General features: G+C 39.1%; 1 protein-coding gene across 1 annotated transcript in view; it reads left to right on the top strand.

Annotated features, from left to right (window-relative positions):
* LOC143038005 (phytanoyl-CoA dioxygenase domain-containing protein 1-like) overlaps positions 1 to 19,689 on the top strand; it is a 74,172-nt gene that overhangs the window by 19,935 nt on the left and 34,548 nt on the right. The window contains exons 3-4 of the mRNA XM_076206824.1: positions 1,735 to 1,881; positions 15,603 to 15,689. Of these exons, the coding sequence (XP_076062939.1) occupies positions 1,735 to 1,881; positions 15,603 to 15,689 (234 nt within the window). The remainder of the gene's footprint in view (positions 1 to 1,734; positions 1,882 to 15,602; positions 15,690 to 19,689) is intronic.

Below are 19,689 nucleotides of genomic sequence, written 5' to 3'. Positions count from 1 at the left end.
TACCTCATTTTCACGTTTTACCTCAACTAATTATATTTTTAAGGACATACAATTCCTGAATTGTTTCAGCATTGTCTTTGAAATAGACATCATGTTGATGTCTGACCCTTGGGACAAATTCTATCAAAGCTTTTATTTCACTCTCTATGTCCATAATTCTACTCAAGTTACCTCTTTCATATCGAAAACCTGAAAGTGGCCTTTCTTCGTAGTTATCTAATAGTTTTCTTATGCCTAGTGGGGTCTCCATGCTCTTGTTTGCCTTTCGTTTCGCTGCTCCGCCACCGGGTGTCTCATCTCGCCTATTTTCATTTCCTTCCATTTTATTTCAATATTCACCAATTTTCGCTATATTAGCTTACCTCGGGCATCCACGAGCACCCCCCCCCCTTCCCATTGAACACAAACTAGGTATCCTGATACTGTCGGACTGATGAAAAGTCTTAATTTCAATGTATTCCCCAAAAGCGCCAATGTTGACGTGCATGCGTGCGTGCGTGCGTGTGCCTGCGTTTGTGTGTGTGTGTGTGATTCACCTTGGTCTTGGTCTTTTGGATCACGTGTAGGACTCGTGATCGACAGCTATTTCCCTCCCGGAAGAGAGCTCAGAGCTCGTATGTCCGATCTATGGGTAATGCTATGACCTTACACGCATCCCCCCCCCACGAGAGCTGGAGTAACGACTCGAAGCGCAGCGATACTGAACTAATTTCAGCCCTGTGCAGGATTCGAACCAGGTACCGCCAATATCTCCGTACTGACAGTCTGAGTCTCTACCAACCGCACCACCAAGTCGTGTGTGTGTATTTACCTAGTTGTATTTACCTAGTTTCGACGGCTCTTCATTGCTTCTGTATCTGGTGTTTTCGCTGACCCATTGGGTCATTGTGTATTCCATGGTCATGTCCAGCAGTACATTACCCCACAAGCCGTCTCCTCCTCGCATTGTCATGTTATCCCAACAAATTTCTTTGCAATTGAAGTCCCCCATAGTTACCATATTACCCCTGCCCATTAGTGTGTGTGTGTGTGTGTGTGTGTGTGTGCATGTAATTCACCATTGTCTTTTGATCACGTGTTGGATTCGCGATCGACATCTATTTCCCTCCCGGAAGAGAGCTCAGAGCTCGTATATGACCTATCTATGGGTAATGCTGTGACCTTGCACGCACACACACCCCAACTCCCCGCCCACGTGAGTTGGAGTAACAACGTGCAGCGCAGCGATACTGAAATTATTTCAGCCCTGGGTGGGATTGGAACCCGGACCTCCGTAGTGACATACGGGAACTCTACCAACTGCGCCACACACGCAGACACACACACACACACACACACACACACACACACACACACACACACACACACACACACACACACACACACACACACATATATATATATATACATATATACATATATATACATATATATATATACATATATATATATGTATATATATATATATATATATATACATACATATATATATTAAAAGTAATAAGTTAATGTGGTTGAAAAAAGAATATATACATATGTATATATATATATATATATATATATATATATATATATATATATATAATATGTGTGTGTGTGTGTGTGTGTGTGTGTGTGTGTGTCTGTGTGTGTGTGTACCGTATATGTACTTTATATACATAAAGTGAGAGAGAAACTAGAGAGAGAGAGAACTTTATGATCCCATTTGTTTACACAAACATGCTTTCTTTTCAGTTCCACAAGGAGGGCTATTTTGTGATCCCAAATTTCCTGTCACGTGCAGAGGCTGACTCCTTACGCAGTGCTTGCAGTCGTTTGGTGGCGGATTTTGACCCCGACACCATCACGAAGACCATCTTCACCTCCGCCGACAAGAAACCAGTATGAAGGCTTTTTTTTGTGGTTTGTGTGAATTTAATCTTTTTGTTGCTTTAACAAAAATCTTCTAAATAACTAAGTCCGGGTTGTTAGACAAATACAGATTTCCTGAGCTGACACGATGTTCAGAATTAACGCCTCTTTGTATATTAACCTCAAGAAAAATGCCATGGAATGAGAATAAGCGTCAGCCATGGGTTCGTAATTTTGAAAAGTGAGTTGTACGGTCAGCTTTGTCCAAAGGTGGAATTCATAATAGGGTGTGACATTATTACTGAGTATTTACCTAACTATATTTACCTAGTTGTATCTTACGGGAAGGGAAGCTACGTTCGTGTTGTCCTATTTCTGTATCTCGCAGTGTCTAAATTGTTCTTAAATTCGTGTATGGTTTTTGTACACACTATCCTCTCGTCCAGTTTGTTTCATATATTTACCACACTATGGGCAAAGCTGTTCTTTTTCAGGTCTCTTCTATAACTCTCCTTTTTGAGTTTCTTCCCCTTTCCCCTTGTATTTTTCGCATCCCAATTTAGTAAGTTTTCTCCATCAAGGATTTCCATATCTCTCATGATTATACAGATAGTCAACAAGTCTCCTCTTTCTCTTCTTTGTTCCAGGGTAGATAATTCTAGTTTTGACAATCTCTCGTCGTATGGCAGTTCTAAAAATGTGGGGGCCATCTTCGTAGTTGCTCTTTGGATTCTTTCAATTTTCCCTATATTCTTTTTGGTACTGGGTGACCATAGTGTCGCTGCGTACTACAGTCTTGGTCTTATCAGTGTGACTAGTATTTTCTTCACCACTTCTTCGTCCAAGTAAGTAAATGCCACAAGTTGTAGGTTTCTCAGGCACTTTTGTTTATATGTTTATCAAGGGACATGTCCTTTGTGATAATCACTCCCAGGTCTTTTTCAAATCCCACTTTATTTACTTCATTTTCACCGATTTTATATTGCCCTGGTATCCTTTTATTTTTTTTTTTACTTTTTCCAAATTCCATTATGCTACATTTCTTAATATTGAAGTCCACTTCCCTTTTATGACTTCATTCCCAAAGCCTGTTCAGAACTCTCTGCAGCGATTTACAATCCGTTTCAGTATTCACTTTCTTCAACAGTTTTGCGTTATCTACAAAGAAACTCATGTAACATTCCATACCCACATTCATGTCATTCACATAAATAGCAGACATTATTGGAGACAATTACTGATCTCTGTGAAACTCCACTAATCACCTCTTCCTAAGTAGAACTCTTATCTCTGAGCACTACTCATTTTTCTTCCATGCAAGAAATCCTCCATCCATTTTAGTAGTTTACCTTGTATCCCTCATATGATTTCCAATTTTTTCAATAGTTTTTTGTGTGGTACTTTGTCAGAAGCTTTTTGTAGGTCTAGAAAAACACAATCAGCCCATCCATCCCTTTCCTGTATTATATCTAATAGTCTTGAGTTGAAACAGATAAAATTTGCGACACATGATCTTTCCTATTTAATTCCATATTGTCTCGAATTTAGTATATTGTTCTCCTCCAGATTTTTTGTCCACCTATTTTTGATAACCTGTTCACAAATTTTGGCTGCCGTGCTTGAAAGGGAAACCAGTCTGTAATTTGTTGGGTCTTCCTTGTTTCCTTACTTATATATTGGTACGCTGTTGGTCTTTTTTCAGTCTTTTTATATTTTTCCTTCTTTGAGTGAACAACTTAATATATTATATATTTTGTCTATTAGTTCTTTACGTTCTTTTAATATCCAGTTTGCAATTCCATCCGGGCCGTGCGATTCCCTGCCATCAAGGTTCGATATTTGGTCCATTATTTCTTTTTGTGCTATCATTGTTTCCCTCATGGGAGGGGGGGGGGGATCTCACTTCTCGCCCTTCAGACCAATGCTGTATATTTTCTCTGGTGAAAACCGACTTGAAGTGTTTGCTCATAATTTCAGCCCTTTCTATATCTTCTGTGTATTTCATATTCCCTTGGCGTAGGTTCACTATTTCCGTTCACATATCTATAGAATAGTTTTGGTTGATCCTTACATTTTTCTATTTTGTCCTTTTTTACAATTTTTTCCTTTCTGCGTATTTTTACATATTCATTCCTGTGACTGCCATATATTTGCCATTTCCTAGGTTTTTTCTCTTTTGTCATCTTTGGCAAGCTTTATCTCTTCAATCTTTTGCTTCGCTCTACCTTCAGTTAAACCAGCACTTAATATACACCTTTTCTTGTTTTTGTTTTGGTACATATTTATCTACTCCTTCATTATAGATTTCCATCAGAATCATCAATTTTTTCTTCCACTTGTGTCTCTTCAATGTAGAAATCTTCCCAACTTGTTAAAAAAAAAAAAAAAAAAAAAAAAAAAAAAAAAAAAAAAAAAAAAAAAATCCTAAATTTCTCAAAGTCCGTTTTACTATACATTAGTCTTCCTTTTCTTTATTTCTCATTTCTCTCTATACATATTTCCTCCTTTAGTTCTAACTCGGGTATTATGTGGTCATTCTTCCCAATTGGTGTCTTGTATTAAATTTTATTCACAATTTCAGGTTCTGACGTAAATAATTAATAAATCTAGTCTCGATGGTTCTTTATTATTTCTGTATCTGGTATTTTCTTTTACCCATTGTATCATTGTATGCTCTATAGTCATGTCAAGTAATACGTTTCCCAATCGATCCTCTTCGCCTTTCACTGTCATCTCTTCTGAACACATTTTGTGGTTAAAATCTCCCAAGTTTTCTCCATCCTTCAGCAACTTATTCAGTGAAAGCCTTGTACGTTCTAACATTTTAGAATAATTTCTCTCTCCAAAACCCCGTTTTTAGTTGTACATAAATCACCACAAACTTTCTGTTTTGCATGTCACTATCTTCAACTCTTATCGTGATCTTTTCCACTCTCCATTTGTAACTTTCGGCTCATTTAAGTTTTTCTTAGACGAGAACATGACTCCTCCACCCTGTTTCTGCTCTCTATTTATAAGATATGATCCATGTCCAACACTGGTGATACTGGATCCCTTAATTTTGTCTCCACAATTCCCATTATATCTGTTTTTTCTTCTAACAGGTAATCATTAGTTCATTTAATCCTAAAATTAGTCTGTCTATATCTACATAACCCACTTTTAATTTTCTGCACTCTCTATCTCGTTCTGTGTTCCTTTGATTTCTTTTTCTTGAATATACATTTTTCTCAGTCTCATGTCTAACACTCTCCAATAGAACTTCTTTTTCTCGGTCTCCGTTCTTTTCTCGTTTCTTTATACCTTCTCTCCTTCTCCTTCCTCGTCATTCATGTCTCTTCCTATCCATACTTATAGTGTGCACTTTTTGCTAGCTTTTCTATTTGTGCTGGTATCTCTTCCGCTGTCATTTTTGACCTTAATTTCATCTTTAGGGGTCGATTCCTTCTTTATATTTTCCCATTCCATGCACTTCTATTTTCTTTTCTATTTCTTGATCTTCGTCTTGTACTACTTTCAAAACTTTTCTTGCTAATTTTTTCTTTTCTTTACCTCTCAAGGAACTAACTAGGTTGTATTTTTCCTTTAGCCCATATACTACTATACCCTTCTTTTTATCCATTGTATCCTTTACCAAAATTTCTTTTTCTTTGATTACGTGAATGACTGCATCTTTAGCGTTCTCCTGCATTTGTTGGTGAACATTTCCTTAAAAGATATGTTATAATTTTCTTGATCTTTTTACCATTCTTTCCTGAGGCTGCTATAAATCTTCCTTTCCTAAATTTCTTCCAGTTTTCTTGGTCATTGCCTTTATTTGTCCATTCATCTCTTTTTTATGGTCGCACTATTAGTGGTATCTTTATTTTTCAACCTCTCATTTTCACATTTTACTTCAGCCAATTCTTTTTTAAATGCACTTGCATCCTTATTTGCTTTAAGTCATTCACTTCCTTATTTATTTCAAGATTTGCTTTCTTTATGTCTTTAATCTCTTGATTCCGTGAATCCTCATAAGTTTCATCTCCCTCTCTATGTCTATATTTGTGCTCAAGTTTCTTCTATCGTACCCAGTAAATCCAGAAAAAGGCCCTTCTTCACCACTCTCTGAAAATCTTTGGAACCTATCAGGGATTTAAATTTCATGTTAACATTTAGTTTTGCTACTGCGCCACTAAGCTCATGTTTATGTTTCGTTTCCCTGCTTCATCACTAGTGGTCTTCTTTGGCCTGTTTCAATTTTCTTCCATTTTTCTTCTGTACTTACTATTTTCATTGTATCAAATCATCTCGGGCATCCACGAGAATTCTTCTCCCATTCAACACAACCTGGGTACCCACTATTGTATCACTGTTTAGTCCAGTGGCGGGCAACCTTTTCAGTGAGGGCCAGATGAGACTTTTGGAAGGAGGCCGCGGGCCGGAGTGAAAAACGAAATCCCCAGAATTACTCTATTTTGTACAATACATCAAATACAATGAATAAATTATACAAGAATTGCATTGAACTCCCTATAAATCAATGAGACTGCCGGTGCTGTTTGCCATGAAGAAGTATTTCCATGTCTGGCTCGATGGTTGAGGTAGACAACAAAAGAATGTCATTGAGGTGGCGGTCTGAGAGTTGGGAGCGAAGGTGAGACTTCGTGTACTTCATTTTGGAGAAGAGCTGTTCGCAAAAATAGGTGCTGCCGAACATGGCCACAATGCGTTGAACATGCGCAATGTATTTTTGAAAATTGTTAAAAGGGAGGACGGTGTCGCGGAAGAAGGGTAACGGAGAAAAGGTGCGGAACTTCACCTTCATTTCATCGTTGCACTGCAGCTCCACCAACTCCATCTGCAGGGAGGCAGGGGCGTCTTCCACGGGGAACTCAAAGGGAACAGTGAAAAGCTTGAAGTCCGCAGCCAGCACCCTGACTCCTGCAAAACACGAAGTAAATTCCTCACGCAGAGAGGTGACGACACTAACGCAAGTGTCTAGGTCCACGTTGTCAGGGGCACAAGCAGTAAGGCGAGAAAAATGCACAAACTGACCAGAAGCCAATGGAGTTTCACACAAGCGCAGCTTAACCTCGAAGGTAGTGATGGGCGCGTACATGTCTGTCACGAGAATATCTGCCTTGTAGCATCATGTTGAGGGCGTTCAGGTGCGCCGTGATGTCCGTGAGCAGGGCCAGGCGGGCTAGCCACCGCGGATCAGAGAATTGATCAGCGTGGAGAAGGTTTTTCTGACGTAGGAAAGTGGCAATCTCCTGCTGTAGGTCGCACAAACGAGACAGCATGGCCCCACGACTCAGCCAGCGTACCTCACATAAGTAGAGTAGGTCGTTATAGTGCACGTTCACCTCGTTGACGACCTTCACCACGACAGACATGACATCAATGAGGTTGGCAGACTTGGGACACAGGGACTCTAGGTGGATGATACATTGCATCATGTTAATGGGCTGAGTGTATCCGGCGGCTTCACAGTGGCGTACTAGCAGCGAAGCGGCGTCCTTCTTCTCCCCAACCATCGCCGGGGCACCATCGGTCGTCACGCACATAAGACGGGAGAGGTCCAGGGAGTGCTGATCAACACATTGAAGCACGGCGTTGCAGATGTCTTGCCCAGTGGTGGTGCCGCGCAGTGGGGCAAGCTGGAGGAATTCCTTAGACACCAGGAGGTCAGCGGTGACGCCGCGGATGAAAACATCCAGCTGGGCCGTGTCCTTTGTGTCGGTGCTCTCATCCAGATCGAGGGATAAGGCTACGAAGTTTGATCTGCGTATTTTGAGTGAGTCGTGCACGTTGTCCGGACATATCCTCGATGCGACTACGAACGGTGCGGGACGAAAGACTCACGCTCTCAAAGGCAGAGCGCTGTTCTGGACAGACGTACGGCGAAGAGGCATTCCTTGATGAAGTCTCCATTCGCGAATGGCCTCATTCGGCGAGCGAGGATGCGGGAGACTTCATAACTGGTGCGCGTCACATTTTCGGCCTCAGCATTCTACTTGCGGAAGAGCGAACTTTGTTTCTGCATGTTGCCTGATAGTCTAACGATGGCGTCCTTCCTCTCGGCGGCAGACATCGACGCAAAGTTTGACGATCGGTGCTCTGTCTCCCAGTGGCGGAGCACGTTGTACTCTTTTAGGACAGCCACAGTCTTCAAGCATATGAGGCACTGGGCCTGTCCAAAGCGTTCGATGAAGAAGTACTTCTCCCACTCAAGGTTGAACGTCCACTTCATTCTTTTTAACACGCTGTGTCGCAGACATGATGAGCTGAAAAGGAAGAAAATGAGGTATATCAACAATGAATAAGCGGAATAATGGTGCATTGATTGTAAATGTACGTCATCTAATTTATTTAAATATAATTGATTAGTAGCTACATATTTTTAGTTGTAATTTATTTTTTATAAGAAATAACTGTAATTGATCTGTACTGATCAAAAAGCTTACGTACCTTATATCAACGTGAAAGTAAAGAACACTGACCGCTGGCGTCTGGCTGCTCTGGTAGTGGCAGGATCATAGACCGTGCAATGAGGGGCAGTTCCCAAAACAGTATCTGCCAGCGGATGTTGTTTGGCAGATTTTAATTACATGGTTTTAATTACATGATTGTCCGACCTGAACGATAAACTGAAGACATCGTCCAATGTATTACGCAGAGGGTTTGTGAAAATTTGAGAAGTTGACAAATGACGACTTGAATTGGATTTGAAGCTTGAATTCGATAATACACGGTTGACGAGTGATGAATATGACAGCTGACTTTGAACTCGATTTGAAGAATGAAATTTGACGATTGCTGACGATAGAGTATTCTCAAGAACGATAATGTTGAAATTTGACTTTCTAAATCTAATATTTCCAACAACTGCCGAGATATTTTTTCTCGAACCTTCGATCTCTTCCAGTGAAGCCAGTTTGGTATGTCAGAGAAGACAATCATGCTTAATAAAGTTATTTTATTGACTGTATTTAATTAAACATTCAAATTCTAACATTTCATATTCAAATAAATTTGTGTTTGCAATTTTGAAATCCCCTATTAAGATTTGAGCAGAATTTAGTGTAAACTTTTGCTTTTCTAGTACTTCGCTAATCTGATCTAGCTTAAATTTCTACATACTACTACTACTCCATTTTATTACTGTTTTCATAAGTGTTTTATTTTCGTACTACTACTACTGCAACTACTATTACCAACGAAATATGAAATAAATCAATAATTACATTTATTTATTTGAAAACAATGTTTATTGCATTTTTCTCTCCTTTTGCTGGGAGTTCCGCGGGTCGGATTGCAATAACAATGCCAAGCAGGGTGACAGGCCGGATGCTAGGCCTTCGCGGGCTGGTGATTGCCCGCCCCTGATCGTCAATCGACGGTTGAGGCCCAGCTTTATCCTTTTAAAGATACCAGATAAAAATATTTGCCAATTGAGTGGTCAGAGAAGGAAGCGACAATATTCAGGGAAGAAACATAATTACTGGTTCCAATTTTCGGAGCGAGTCAGGGAGGGAAAACAGCGATTTTTTTTTCATCTCCGGCGTTGGTCATCATAGGAAACAAAATATTACCAAAATTCATTTTAGTTTACATTACAAAGTGTTATCTTTATTGTTATTCTTACACTATAGATGACAATTTTCAAAGATTTCCCACAAACTAGGGTGAGTTATGAGAATGGTACTGGGGAAAACTTGAAGAAAAAGATAGCAACTCTTCCATGATGGTAAGCGAAATCACGATCGAGTTGAAACGCTTGAGGGGTTTACTCTTTCCATGAATCCATGAATCAAGATTACTTGATCTATAGCGAAAGCTCGAACCCCCCCCCCCCAAAAAAAAAAGCAAGCTCAACTAAGAAGGGAAAATGAAACCTTGACAAATACCATGCGAATATATATATATATATATATATATATATATATATGTATATATATATGTATATGTATATATATATGTATACAGTATATATGTATATATATGTATATATGTATATATATGTATATATATGTATATATGTATATGTATATATATATGTATATATGTATATATATATATGTATATATATATATATATATATATATATATATATATATACATACACACACACACACACAGTGGTACCTCTACGTGATTAATCTGTTCTGTATGCCTCCGCGTAAATAGAAATTCGCGTAAATGTAAATGCTATTTCCCATTGAAATCAATGTCAATTCAATTAATCCGTTTCCGACCTCAAAAAAGTCTACTTTTTTCCCTCTGATATCATGAAGCCCGTCACCAAACAGACATAAATAGGTATGATTATGATGTTCCTGCACCATTAATAAAAAAATAAATAAAAAAAAATCAATGTTAAAGACCACTTACGTTAGCACACAATATCACTGTAAGCTTATGCCCCGGCAAAGCTTTCTCCTCAGCAGTAATGTAGTTGCTGTTAGGCATCCTCTTCCAAAAGAGCCCTGTTTCACCACAATTAAATACCTACTGTGGCAGGAAACCCTCACGATGCACCAGCTCCTCAAACTCCTCAGCTGTGTCCGTGTCCGCGCTTGCCGCCTCACCACGCCGTGTCACTCTGTGGATGCCCGTACGTTGCCGAAACTTCTCAAACTACCTCCTATTGGCTGGAAAGGGCAGTGAAGGTGGTGTAAGCTGGCCACTGGTACCAGCCTGTTGCCGCTGCAGGTCGGCATACACTTGGCGAGCCCTTGAACAGATCATTTCCTCACTCAATCTGTCACTCTTACGCTGCTTCTCCTGTATCCACACAAGCAATAATCTTTTCACCTCGTCCAAAAATGCTGCCCTTTTATGTGTGCTCACATACCTTATACCCTTAGACACATTAGCTGACAGAATTTTATCTTTATTTAAAAGAATTGTTCTTATTGTTGACTCAGGCATACCAAATTCTCTCACCAGCTTACACACGCGTAAAACTTGAGCAGGTTTGGCAATCACTTCCCTCGTGATGATGGTTTTCTCACGAGCACCAGCTTCAGTAGGACTTCTCACCTGTTTTGGAGCCATTTTAAAGGCACAAACAGTACAATACCAAGGGGTAGGCGCCGAAAGAAGGACCAGTCGTGCACACAACAAAGATGGTGGGAGGAGAGACAATACAGCGCGTGAATGGTGACTTCAGTAATGGACACCAATGTGCCCGCGCAAATAGAAAATTTCCGCGTGAATAGCAACGAGATTTTCCCTATAATTTGACCGCGAAAATAAAATTTCGCGTACATAAGGTCACGCAGATAGGTACCACTGTATGTATATATATATATATATATATATATATATATATATATATATATATATATATATATATATATATATATATATATATATATATATAACAAGGCCAGGTCAAACAAATGAAGATCAGACGGATATAGTAACTTTGAGATCATGGAGCAAGAAAAATGAGAAACTAATAGGCTAGAAGGCCAGAGGAAGGAATGGGAAGCATGTGGCAAGGCAGACTGCTGGGGGAATGGCCAATTAAGTATAGTGATGGAGAACACAATGTCCTAGTGGATAAAGGTGACCAGGTTAAGATATGGCATTCCCACAAGATTAGATTGCTACTAACCAACGAGTCAGACATCATCAGATACTTGAACTACCTTTGCTCCACAGGAACAAAAAAAAGTGTTAATGTAACAATTCAATTTCAGCTTGCGGATGTGGAAATAGTGCCAAGGAATGAATCTCACAGACAAGGCAGATTCGATTTTAGGAAGGCAGATTACGCATGATTTTTCTTTTCTTTTTTTTTAATCAGACTGGGAGGATTTCATAAATACCACAGGAATAATGAGGAAACGGGAAAACTTTTTTAACATTTACAGCCGGGGAGTGAACAAACATACGACAAAGATTAGTAGAGGGAAGACGTAGAAACTAGATGGTTCAACAAAAAGTGTGAGATTGGAAAAAAAGGGCATGGCTTGGGAAATAGGGAGAAGAGAATAAACAATAAAAATAAGCTAGAAATAAATATACAAGAATCTGCAGGGAGGAAGTAAATTATTTTGAAAGGAGTGTTGTAGATAAATGCAAAGATGAACCGAGATTGTTTTACACATATATAAATGTTAAATTGAGACAGGGAAGTAATACCAAGCTAATAGTGGGTGGTGGGGTCTTTGAGGAGGCGTCACCTCAGACAAAAATAATGAATGAAAGTTTCTAATCGATCTTCGCAAAGGAGAACATTTTTTTGGTGGAAAGTAAGGAGAGCAAGAATTAGGGCTTGGAAGATGTAAATTTAAAAGTGAGGAAAAAGCTCAATCTTTTGGTATCATTGGATGTGATAAAAGCTTCAAGATCTGACGGGATCTTAAACTGGATACTTAAAGAATGTAAGGAACAACTGGAGGACAATATTTAGTCTTATTGTATGTCCATTAAAAGAAGTTATAGTTCCACTTGATTGGAAAAGGGCTAATGTGTTACCAATTCATAAAGGTGGAAGTAAGGAGGCACCACTAAACTATAGGGAGGTATCATTGACCGGCACAATAGTAAAATTATGTGAAAGTTTTGTAAAAGATCAATGGATCCAAGTTTTTTGAAGTGGTGAACATTTTTACAGATAGTCAGTTTGGGTTTAGATCTGGAAGGCCGTGTACGTCGAACCTTTTAAGCTTTTACTCGAGAGTGATAGATGTGTTGCAAAAGAGAGAGGGCTGGGTGGACTGTGTGGACCTAGACCTAAAGAAGGCTTTTGATAAAATACCTAACAGGCGACTTATGTGGAATTCGGAGTATATTGAAGAACTAAGAGGGAAACTACTCAAATGAATGAAAGACGTTTTGAAAGGGAGATACGTGAGGACAGTCGTAAAGGATAAGATGTCAAGATGGAAAGAATTAATGAGAGGAGTTCCACGAGGTTCAGTGCTTGCGTCAATAATGTTTCTTGTCTATGTCAGTGACATGGTGGAAGTACGAGCTATGCAAACATGTCTGCTTATGACACAAAAATAATGAGAAAAGTGAAAAAGGAGGAAGACCACTATTGCAAATGGATCTAAACACAATTTTTGCATGAAGCCGAGGATGGGAAATTAAAAAAAAAAAAAAAATGCTAAGTACTGGAAATGAGCAATAGCTGCAAAAGACCGCATTTGAACTATTCCTTGGGAAGTTATTCCATTACAAAAGTAAAAGAGGAGTAAGATTTGGGAGTGTTAATAAAAGACAATCTGTCACCTGACACATATTAAGAGGTTTGTGGGAAAGACTTATGGACTGCTGTAGAAAAGATGATGAAAAACTCATTAAAACCCTGATCAATTCAAAACTGGAATATGTGTCAGTGGTATGGTCCGCAAACAGTGAAGGATATAAACATAATCAAGGGAATACAAAGGATAGCAATCAAACTGGTCCACAGTCTGGAAGATAAACCATAGGGTATGGACACATAGAACGCTGTTTTTCTCACGCGAGCAACCAGTACCGAGCGGAGCCGACCCGCGCTGAGAATCATACCATATAAACAAGTGTATACGTACACAGAGGAAACAATTTCCAGTGTGTCGGCACTAGCAGCAAGTTTCCATTAGCCCTCCAAATTCCTCCGTACCATTCATCCCGCTCAACTCGCGCAAGTGGACGTCTAGCAAGATGGACTTAGAATTGCTTATTAGTAAAGTGTTTGAAAAGTCACCATTGTGGAATAAAAGGAACAAGCTTCATGCAAACAGGAATATCATTGATAAGCTGTTGGCAGAACTCAGCAAAGAACTAGACTGTGAAGGTAAGAATGTGCCTTACGTGTCTGCATATAAATACATTGACGAAGATATCAGATATTTTTAACACTGGGAATGATTTAGAAAAGAATACCCTAAACAATACCTGGATACAGCCTACACTTTTGCAAGGAAACTTTGTTATAACCCTTGGTCAAAACTAACTTTCAGTAAACATAATCTATCAATTTTACCATATCAATAATTTCTGTTAACCATTGATGAGGCACTCATAGAAATCGCTGGAAATTTAAAATTTCAGCCACATACCAATAAACGTGAGCATATTCTAAGACAATTTTATTTGTGAGACTTTTTAAAAAATATGAAAATAAAGTTACAATTGCAAGTCACGACTCGGTGGCGCGGTTGGTAGAGTCACCGACTGTCGCTACGACGGTCTGGGTTCGAATCCTGCCCAGGGCTGAAATAATTTCAGTATCGCTGCGCTTAGAGTCGTTACTCCAACTCTCGTGGGCGGGGAGTTGGGTGTGTGTATGCGTGCAAGGTCATACGATCTCTGAGCTCTCTTCCGGGAGGGAAATAGCTGTCGATCACGAGTCCAACACATGATCCAAAGACCATGGTGAATTAAACACACGCACACGCGCGCGCGCGTTGACGTCGCAGTGGTAGCGATCGCGCCCGTCACTACGGCGGTCCGGGTTCGAATCCCGCCTAGGGCTGAATTTTTAGTATCGCTGCGCTGCGAGTCGTTACTCAAACTCTCGTGGGCTGGGAGCTTGGTGTGTATGTGCGTGTAAGGTCACAGCATTACCCATAGATCGGTCATATATGATCTCTGAGCTCTCTTCCGGGAGAGAAATAGCTGTCGATCACGAGTCCATGTGATCCAAGACCGTGGTGAATCACACACACGACGGTGCAGTGTTAGCGATCGCGGCCATCACTACGGCAGTCCGGGTTCGAATCCCGCCTAGGGTTGAATTTTTAGTATCGCTGCGCTGCGAGTCGTTGCTCAAACTCTCGTGGGCTGGGAGTTGGGTGTGTATGTGGGTATAAGGTCACATAATTACCCACAGATCGGTCATATATGATCTTTGAGCTCTCTTTCGGGAGAGAAATAGCTGTCCATCACGAGTCCAACAAGTGATCCAAGACCATGGTGAATCACACACACGACGGCGCAGTGGTAGCGATCGCAGCCGCCACTATGGCGGTCCGAGTTCGAATCCCGCCCAGGGCTGAAATAATCTCAGTATCGCTGCGCTGCGAGTCGTTACTCCAGTTCTCGTGGGCGGGGAGTTGGGTGTGTGTGTGCATGTAAGGTTACAGCAATATCCGTAGATCGGTCATATATGAGCTCTTGAGTTCTCTTCTGGGAGGGAGATAGCTGTCGATGACGAGTCCAACACATGATCCTAGACCAAAGTGAATAACATATACACACAAGAACTGGGTCTTCCAACTTTGAAAGACTGAAGAGAAAGAGGTTATGTGATTACAGTATTCAGATCACTAAAAGGGATAGATTACATTGACAGAAGAGATCTCTTGATAGGATAGGAGGGTTTCAAGAGGTCACGAGAACAAATTTAGGAAAACTACATGTCTTCATGATGTAAAGAAATACAGTTTTCCATATATATGCATAGAAACTTGGAATAGCCTAGGTGATATAGCCTAAGCTGAAACAATACATGAATTAGAATCTAAATATGATAACTGGAGATAAAGGATATAGATTAAGTTGGAACTGTACTTGAATTTGAGGCTAGGTATATAATAGCGAGGAGGTGATGGAACCTAATGAGCGTGGCTCTTTTCCTGTATACTACAATTAGGTAAATACATTTAGGTAAGTACACACCATCACCTTACTAAAGGGGGGCAATAACAGCTATAATTCAAACTTCTTGCATGGGAAATCAAGTTGCTACCACTACACCATCAAACTGTAAATCTGACTATATGTTTGTGCATCTAAACTTATATCTGTATATATCTTTTCAGGGACGTAATGACTACTTCCTCAACAGTGGTGACAAAATTGCTTTCTTCTTCGAGGATGAGGCTCTAGATGATAAGGGTCAACTGAAGGTAAGACTTAGGAATCAGTGCATATAATTGTTTTAACTCCATCAACATATGGTATAGCTACAAGCTGAATAAAAATGTCTGATGTTAGCCAAAACAAAATTTGTAAGGAACATGATTATACCATAGGGATTAATTGGTACAGGATTAACACAATCAATACAAATTCTTGTTCTATGCTGGAATGAATAATTAAACAGTAGCTAGGGCAAAGTATGTAAAAAGTACTATTGTAGGGAAAGGAATAAGGAACTACTGAAATTCTCTCATTGGGTCCTTTCTTGGCTGCAGAAGGTGTCCTTCAGCTGAATAGAGTCACCTTGTGATTGCTGGTAGTGGCAGTTTTAAACCATAAACTCTTTCACTTAGGGCTTGGGATTTTTTTTTTTTTTTTTTTTTTTTTTTTTTTTTGCATAAGGGGACGGAGAGAGGGGGTCGCCGATTAATGAAGCGGCCTTGCTGTGGATGTACCGTGTCTTGCTACATTGCTTCTGACCCAGGGCAGTGGGTGAGATGCAGGGATGACCCGTCATCCAGGAGGAGCAAAGAAAAGAAGGAGGGAGGGGTGGTGAATGGGAGTGGAATATGCGGGGATGAAATGGGTGGCTACCACCTTTGTAAAGGGGAAAAAGTCGTTGATATAATATATATACATATATATATATATATATATATATATATATATATATATATATATATATATATATATATACACACACACACTTCAACGAACGGACGGCTTAGAAGACGTTCTGAAGAAAATTGAAGTTTCGTGGATCCCAACGCAAAGAGAAGTGCCTATTGTATTTACAGGGTGGGGGGGAAATTGCTCGTGGGGTAGTGGGAAAGTAGGGAAAGAGGAGAAGGGGAGGGATTGCTGAGGGAAATGGAAGGAATTGAGGAAGGAGAGGACTTGGCCCAGGCAGACAGGCGAAAGGTAAACAAACGGCCCCCCGACCAGCTGAGTGACGATGAAATGTCTAATAAAAATGTAAAGATTAGAAGTATAGATAAGAGCAATACAGTAGAAAGTGATGAGAATATTTTCCAGGGATTTAAAGAGGGTGGGGGGGACACAAACCCCCCCGACTGACAAGACTAGAAGAGAAGGTCGATAAGATGATCGAGGACTTGGAGCGTAGGTTCGGTCATGTTAACAACATTGTACAGAGGGTTGAAAAATTGGAAGAACTAGAGAAGGCGAACAAAAACTTAACTAAGGAAATAGAAGACCTAAAAAGACAGTTAAAAGATGTAAAAAAGGAGAATGAAGAGTTAAAGATGAATAATAAAGAAAACAGAGAGGGATGGAAGGCAATTCAAGAAAACAGTAAAGTTGCATTTACTGACATAATTAAACAGCAAATGAGAGAACAAACTGAAGACTCAGTTATTAAAGCGATGAGACAGAAGGAGAATATAGTAAGAGACTTAGCTGATAATAAGAAATGTATAATTATATTAGGAATGGAAGAGAAACATAACCCAGATAGAACCTCAAGAACCAATGAGGAAAATGAAAAAACAAGCAGTTTACTAAAATTAGTTCAGGAAGATGAACCAGAAATTATGAAGGAAATTGAGGAAAACTTCAGGCTCGGAAAGTATAGTACAGATAAGACCAGACCAATTAAGATCAAATTCAGGTCACAAATGATGGCAGAGAATATCTTATCCAAAACAGGGAAACTAGCAACAAGTGAACAATATAAAAAGGTATGGATAAAAAGGGAAATGAATAAAGAGGAAAGAGAGGAAGAAAAGCAGAAAAGACTTGAAGCTAAGGAAAAAAACGAGAGCAGAACGGAGTCAGAGAAAGAGAGATTCTATTGGAGAGTAGTGAATATGAAACTAAGGCAGTTCGACATACAAGCGAAAAACAAAAGGGAAACAGAGAACACAATGGAAGTGACAGAAAACTAAGAGTGTCTTACACAAATATAGATGGATTAATAACAGGATTGAATGAGCTGAATGATTATTTGAGAGAAAAAGAACCGGACATAATGGGAATTGTAGAAACAAAATTAAAAGGCCCACTACCACCCAACAGTGTAGGACATGATGCATATAATTATTGGATTAAAAACAGAGAGAAAAAGCAAGGGGGTGGAGTTATGTTCCTGACTAAGAAGGATATAAACGTGAGGGGTGTCATATATGGAAAGAATACAGTAGAGATGATTATGATAGAAGTGGAAGACAGAGATAAGAAGAGCAGAAAATTTGTGATAAATTATGTGCCTCCGAAAACAGCCTCATGGGAGGAGAGTGAACATAAAAGTATGTTAGAGGACACAAAGATAACATTAAATAAAATAATGGAAGAGGGAGGAAGAATAGTTATGATGGGCGACTTTAATTGCAAAGAAATCTGCTGGGAAGAAATGACAGTAAAGGGTGGAGACGGCTCATGGGGAAACGCTCTACTTGAGATGATTACTGACCATACAATGACACAATGGATACAGGAGAACACTAGGTATAGAAATGAAGAACCATCGAGACTAGACTTAATAATTACATCTGAACCTAGAATAGTGGACAAGATTGAATATAAAACACCAATAAGTAAAAGTGACCACATATTGATTGAACTGGAACTTAATGAAGAAAAATATATGAAAAGAAATGAACAATATAGAAAAGGAAGAATGATGTATGAAAAAACAAACTTTGATAAAATAAGAGAATTCTTTCAACAAGAAAACTGGGAAGAAATATACAAAGAAGAAACAACAGTGGAAGAGAAACGGAATATTTTGACAAAAATTTACAAAAAAGGAGTGGAAAAGTATGTCCCAAGACAAAAACAAGAAAAAGAATATGTAAAATGCTGGTACAACAAAAGTTGTAGGGAGTTAAAAGACAAAAGAGACAAAGCCTGGACCAGATGGAAAAAAGACAGAAAACCTGAAAAATGGAAAATATATACCGGTTATAGAAATGAATATGTACAAACGTGCAGAGAGGAAAAGAGAAAATATGAAAAAGATGTCATCGAAAAGTGTAAAGATCAACCAAAACTATTCTACAGATTTGTAAACAATAAACTGAAAAACAAACAAGACTTGGAGAAATTAAGACAAGGGGGAGTTGAATACACTGAGGAAATGGAAATGGCGGAAATTATGAACAAACATTTTAAATCACTGTTTACAAGGGAGAACATACAACCTGAAGAGATTGAATGGAAAGAGAAAGTCCTCCCTATGGAAGAAATAGAAGTAACAAAGAATGAAATATTGACACACTTGAGTAATCTTGATGTCAGAAAATCGCATGGACCAGTTGAAATAGCAAACTGGATTCTGAAAGAATGCAGAAATGAACTGGCAGACAAAATACATAGCATACTAAACAGTTCCTTGAAAGAAGGAAAAGTTCCAGAAGATTGGAAAAAAGCAAATATAGTACCTATATATAAAGGAGGAAATAAAGAAGAACCTACAAACTATAGACCAGTCTCTCTAACAAGTACAATAGCAAAGATTTGTGAAAGAATGATCAAAAGTAGATGGGTAAAATATTTAGAAAAAAACAGTGTTAAATCCAAGGCAATTTGGATTCAGACAAGGACGATCATGCGTCACCAATTTAATATGTTTCTATTCAAGGCTAATAGATATAATACAAGAAAGAGATGGATGGGCGGACTGTGCATTTATAGACCTAAAGAAAGCGTTTGACAAAGTACCACATAAGAAGTTGCTTAAGAAATTAGAAACTGAAGGAGGAATACAGGGAAAACTACTAAATTGGATGGAAGACTTTTTGCAAGAAAGAAAAATGAGAGTAGTGATAAGAGACCAGCACTCAAAATGGGATAAAGTAATAAGCGGTGTTCCCCAGGGAACAGTACTAGCCCCAATAATGTTTGCTATATATATTAATGACATGGATGAAGGAATTGAAAGCTATATGAGCTTCTTTGCAGATGATGCAAAACTACTAAAAAGAGTGAAAACAGAAGAAGATTGTGAATCACTACAGAGAGATCTAA

This window comes from Oratosquilla oratoria, chromosome 23 (assembly GCF_046742065.1).
Source record: "Oratosquilla oratoria isolate Oo_2021 chromosome 23, ASM4674206v1, whole genome shotgun sequence".
Taxonomy (NCBI): domain Eukaryota; kingdom Metazoa; phylum Arthropoda; class Malacostraca; order Stomatopoda; family Squillidae; genus Oratosquilla; species Oratosquilla oratoria.
The sequence above is the reverse complement of the archived record's forward strand: the minus strand, read 5'-3'. Positions and strand labels throughout refer to the sequence as shown.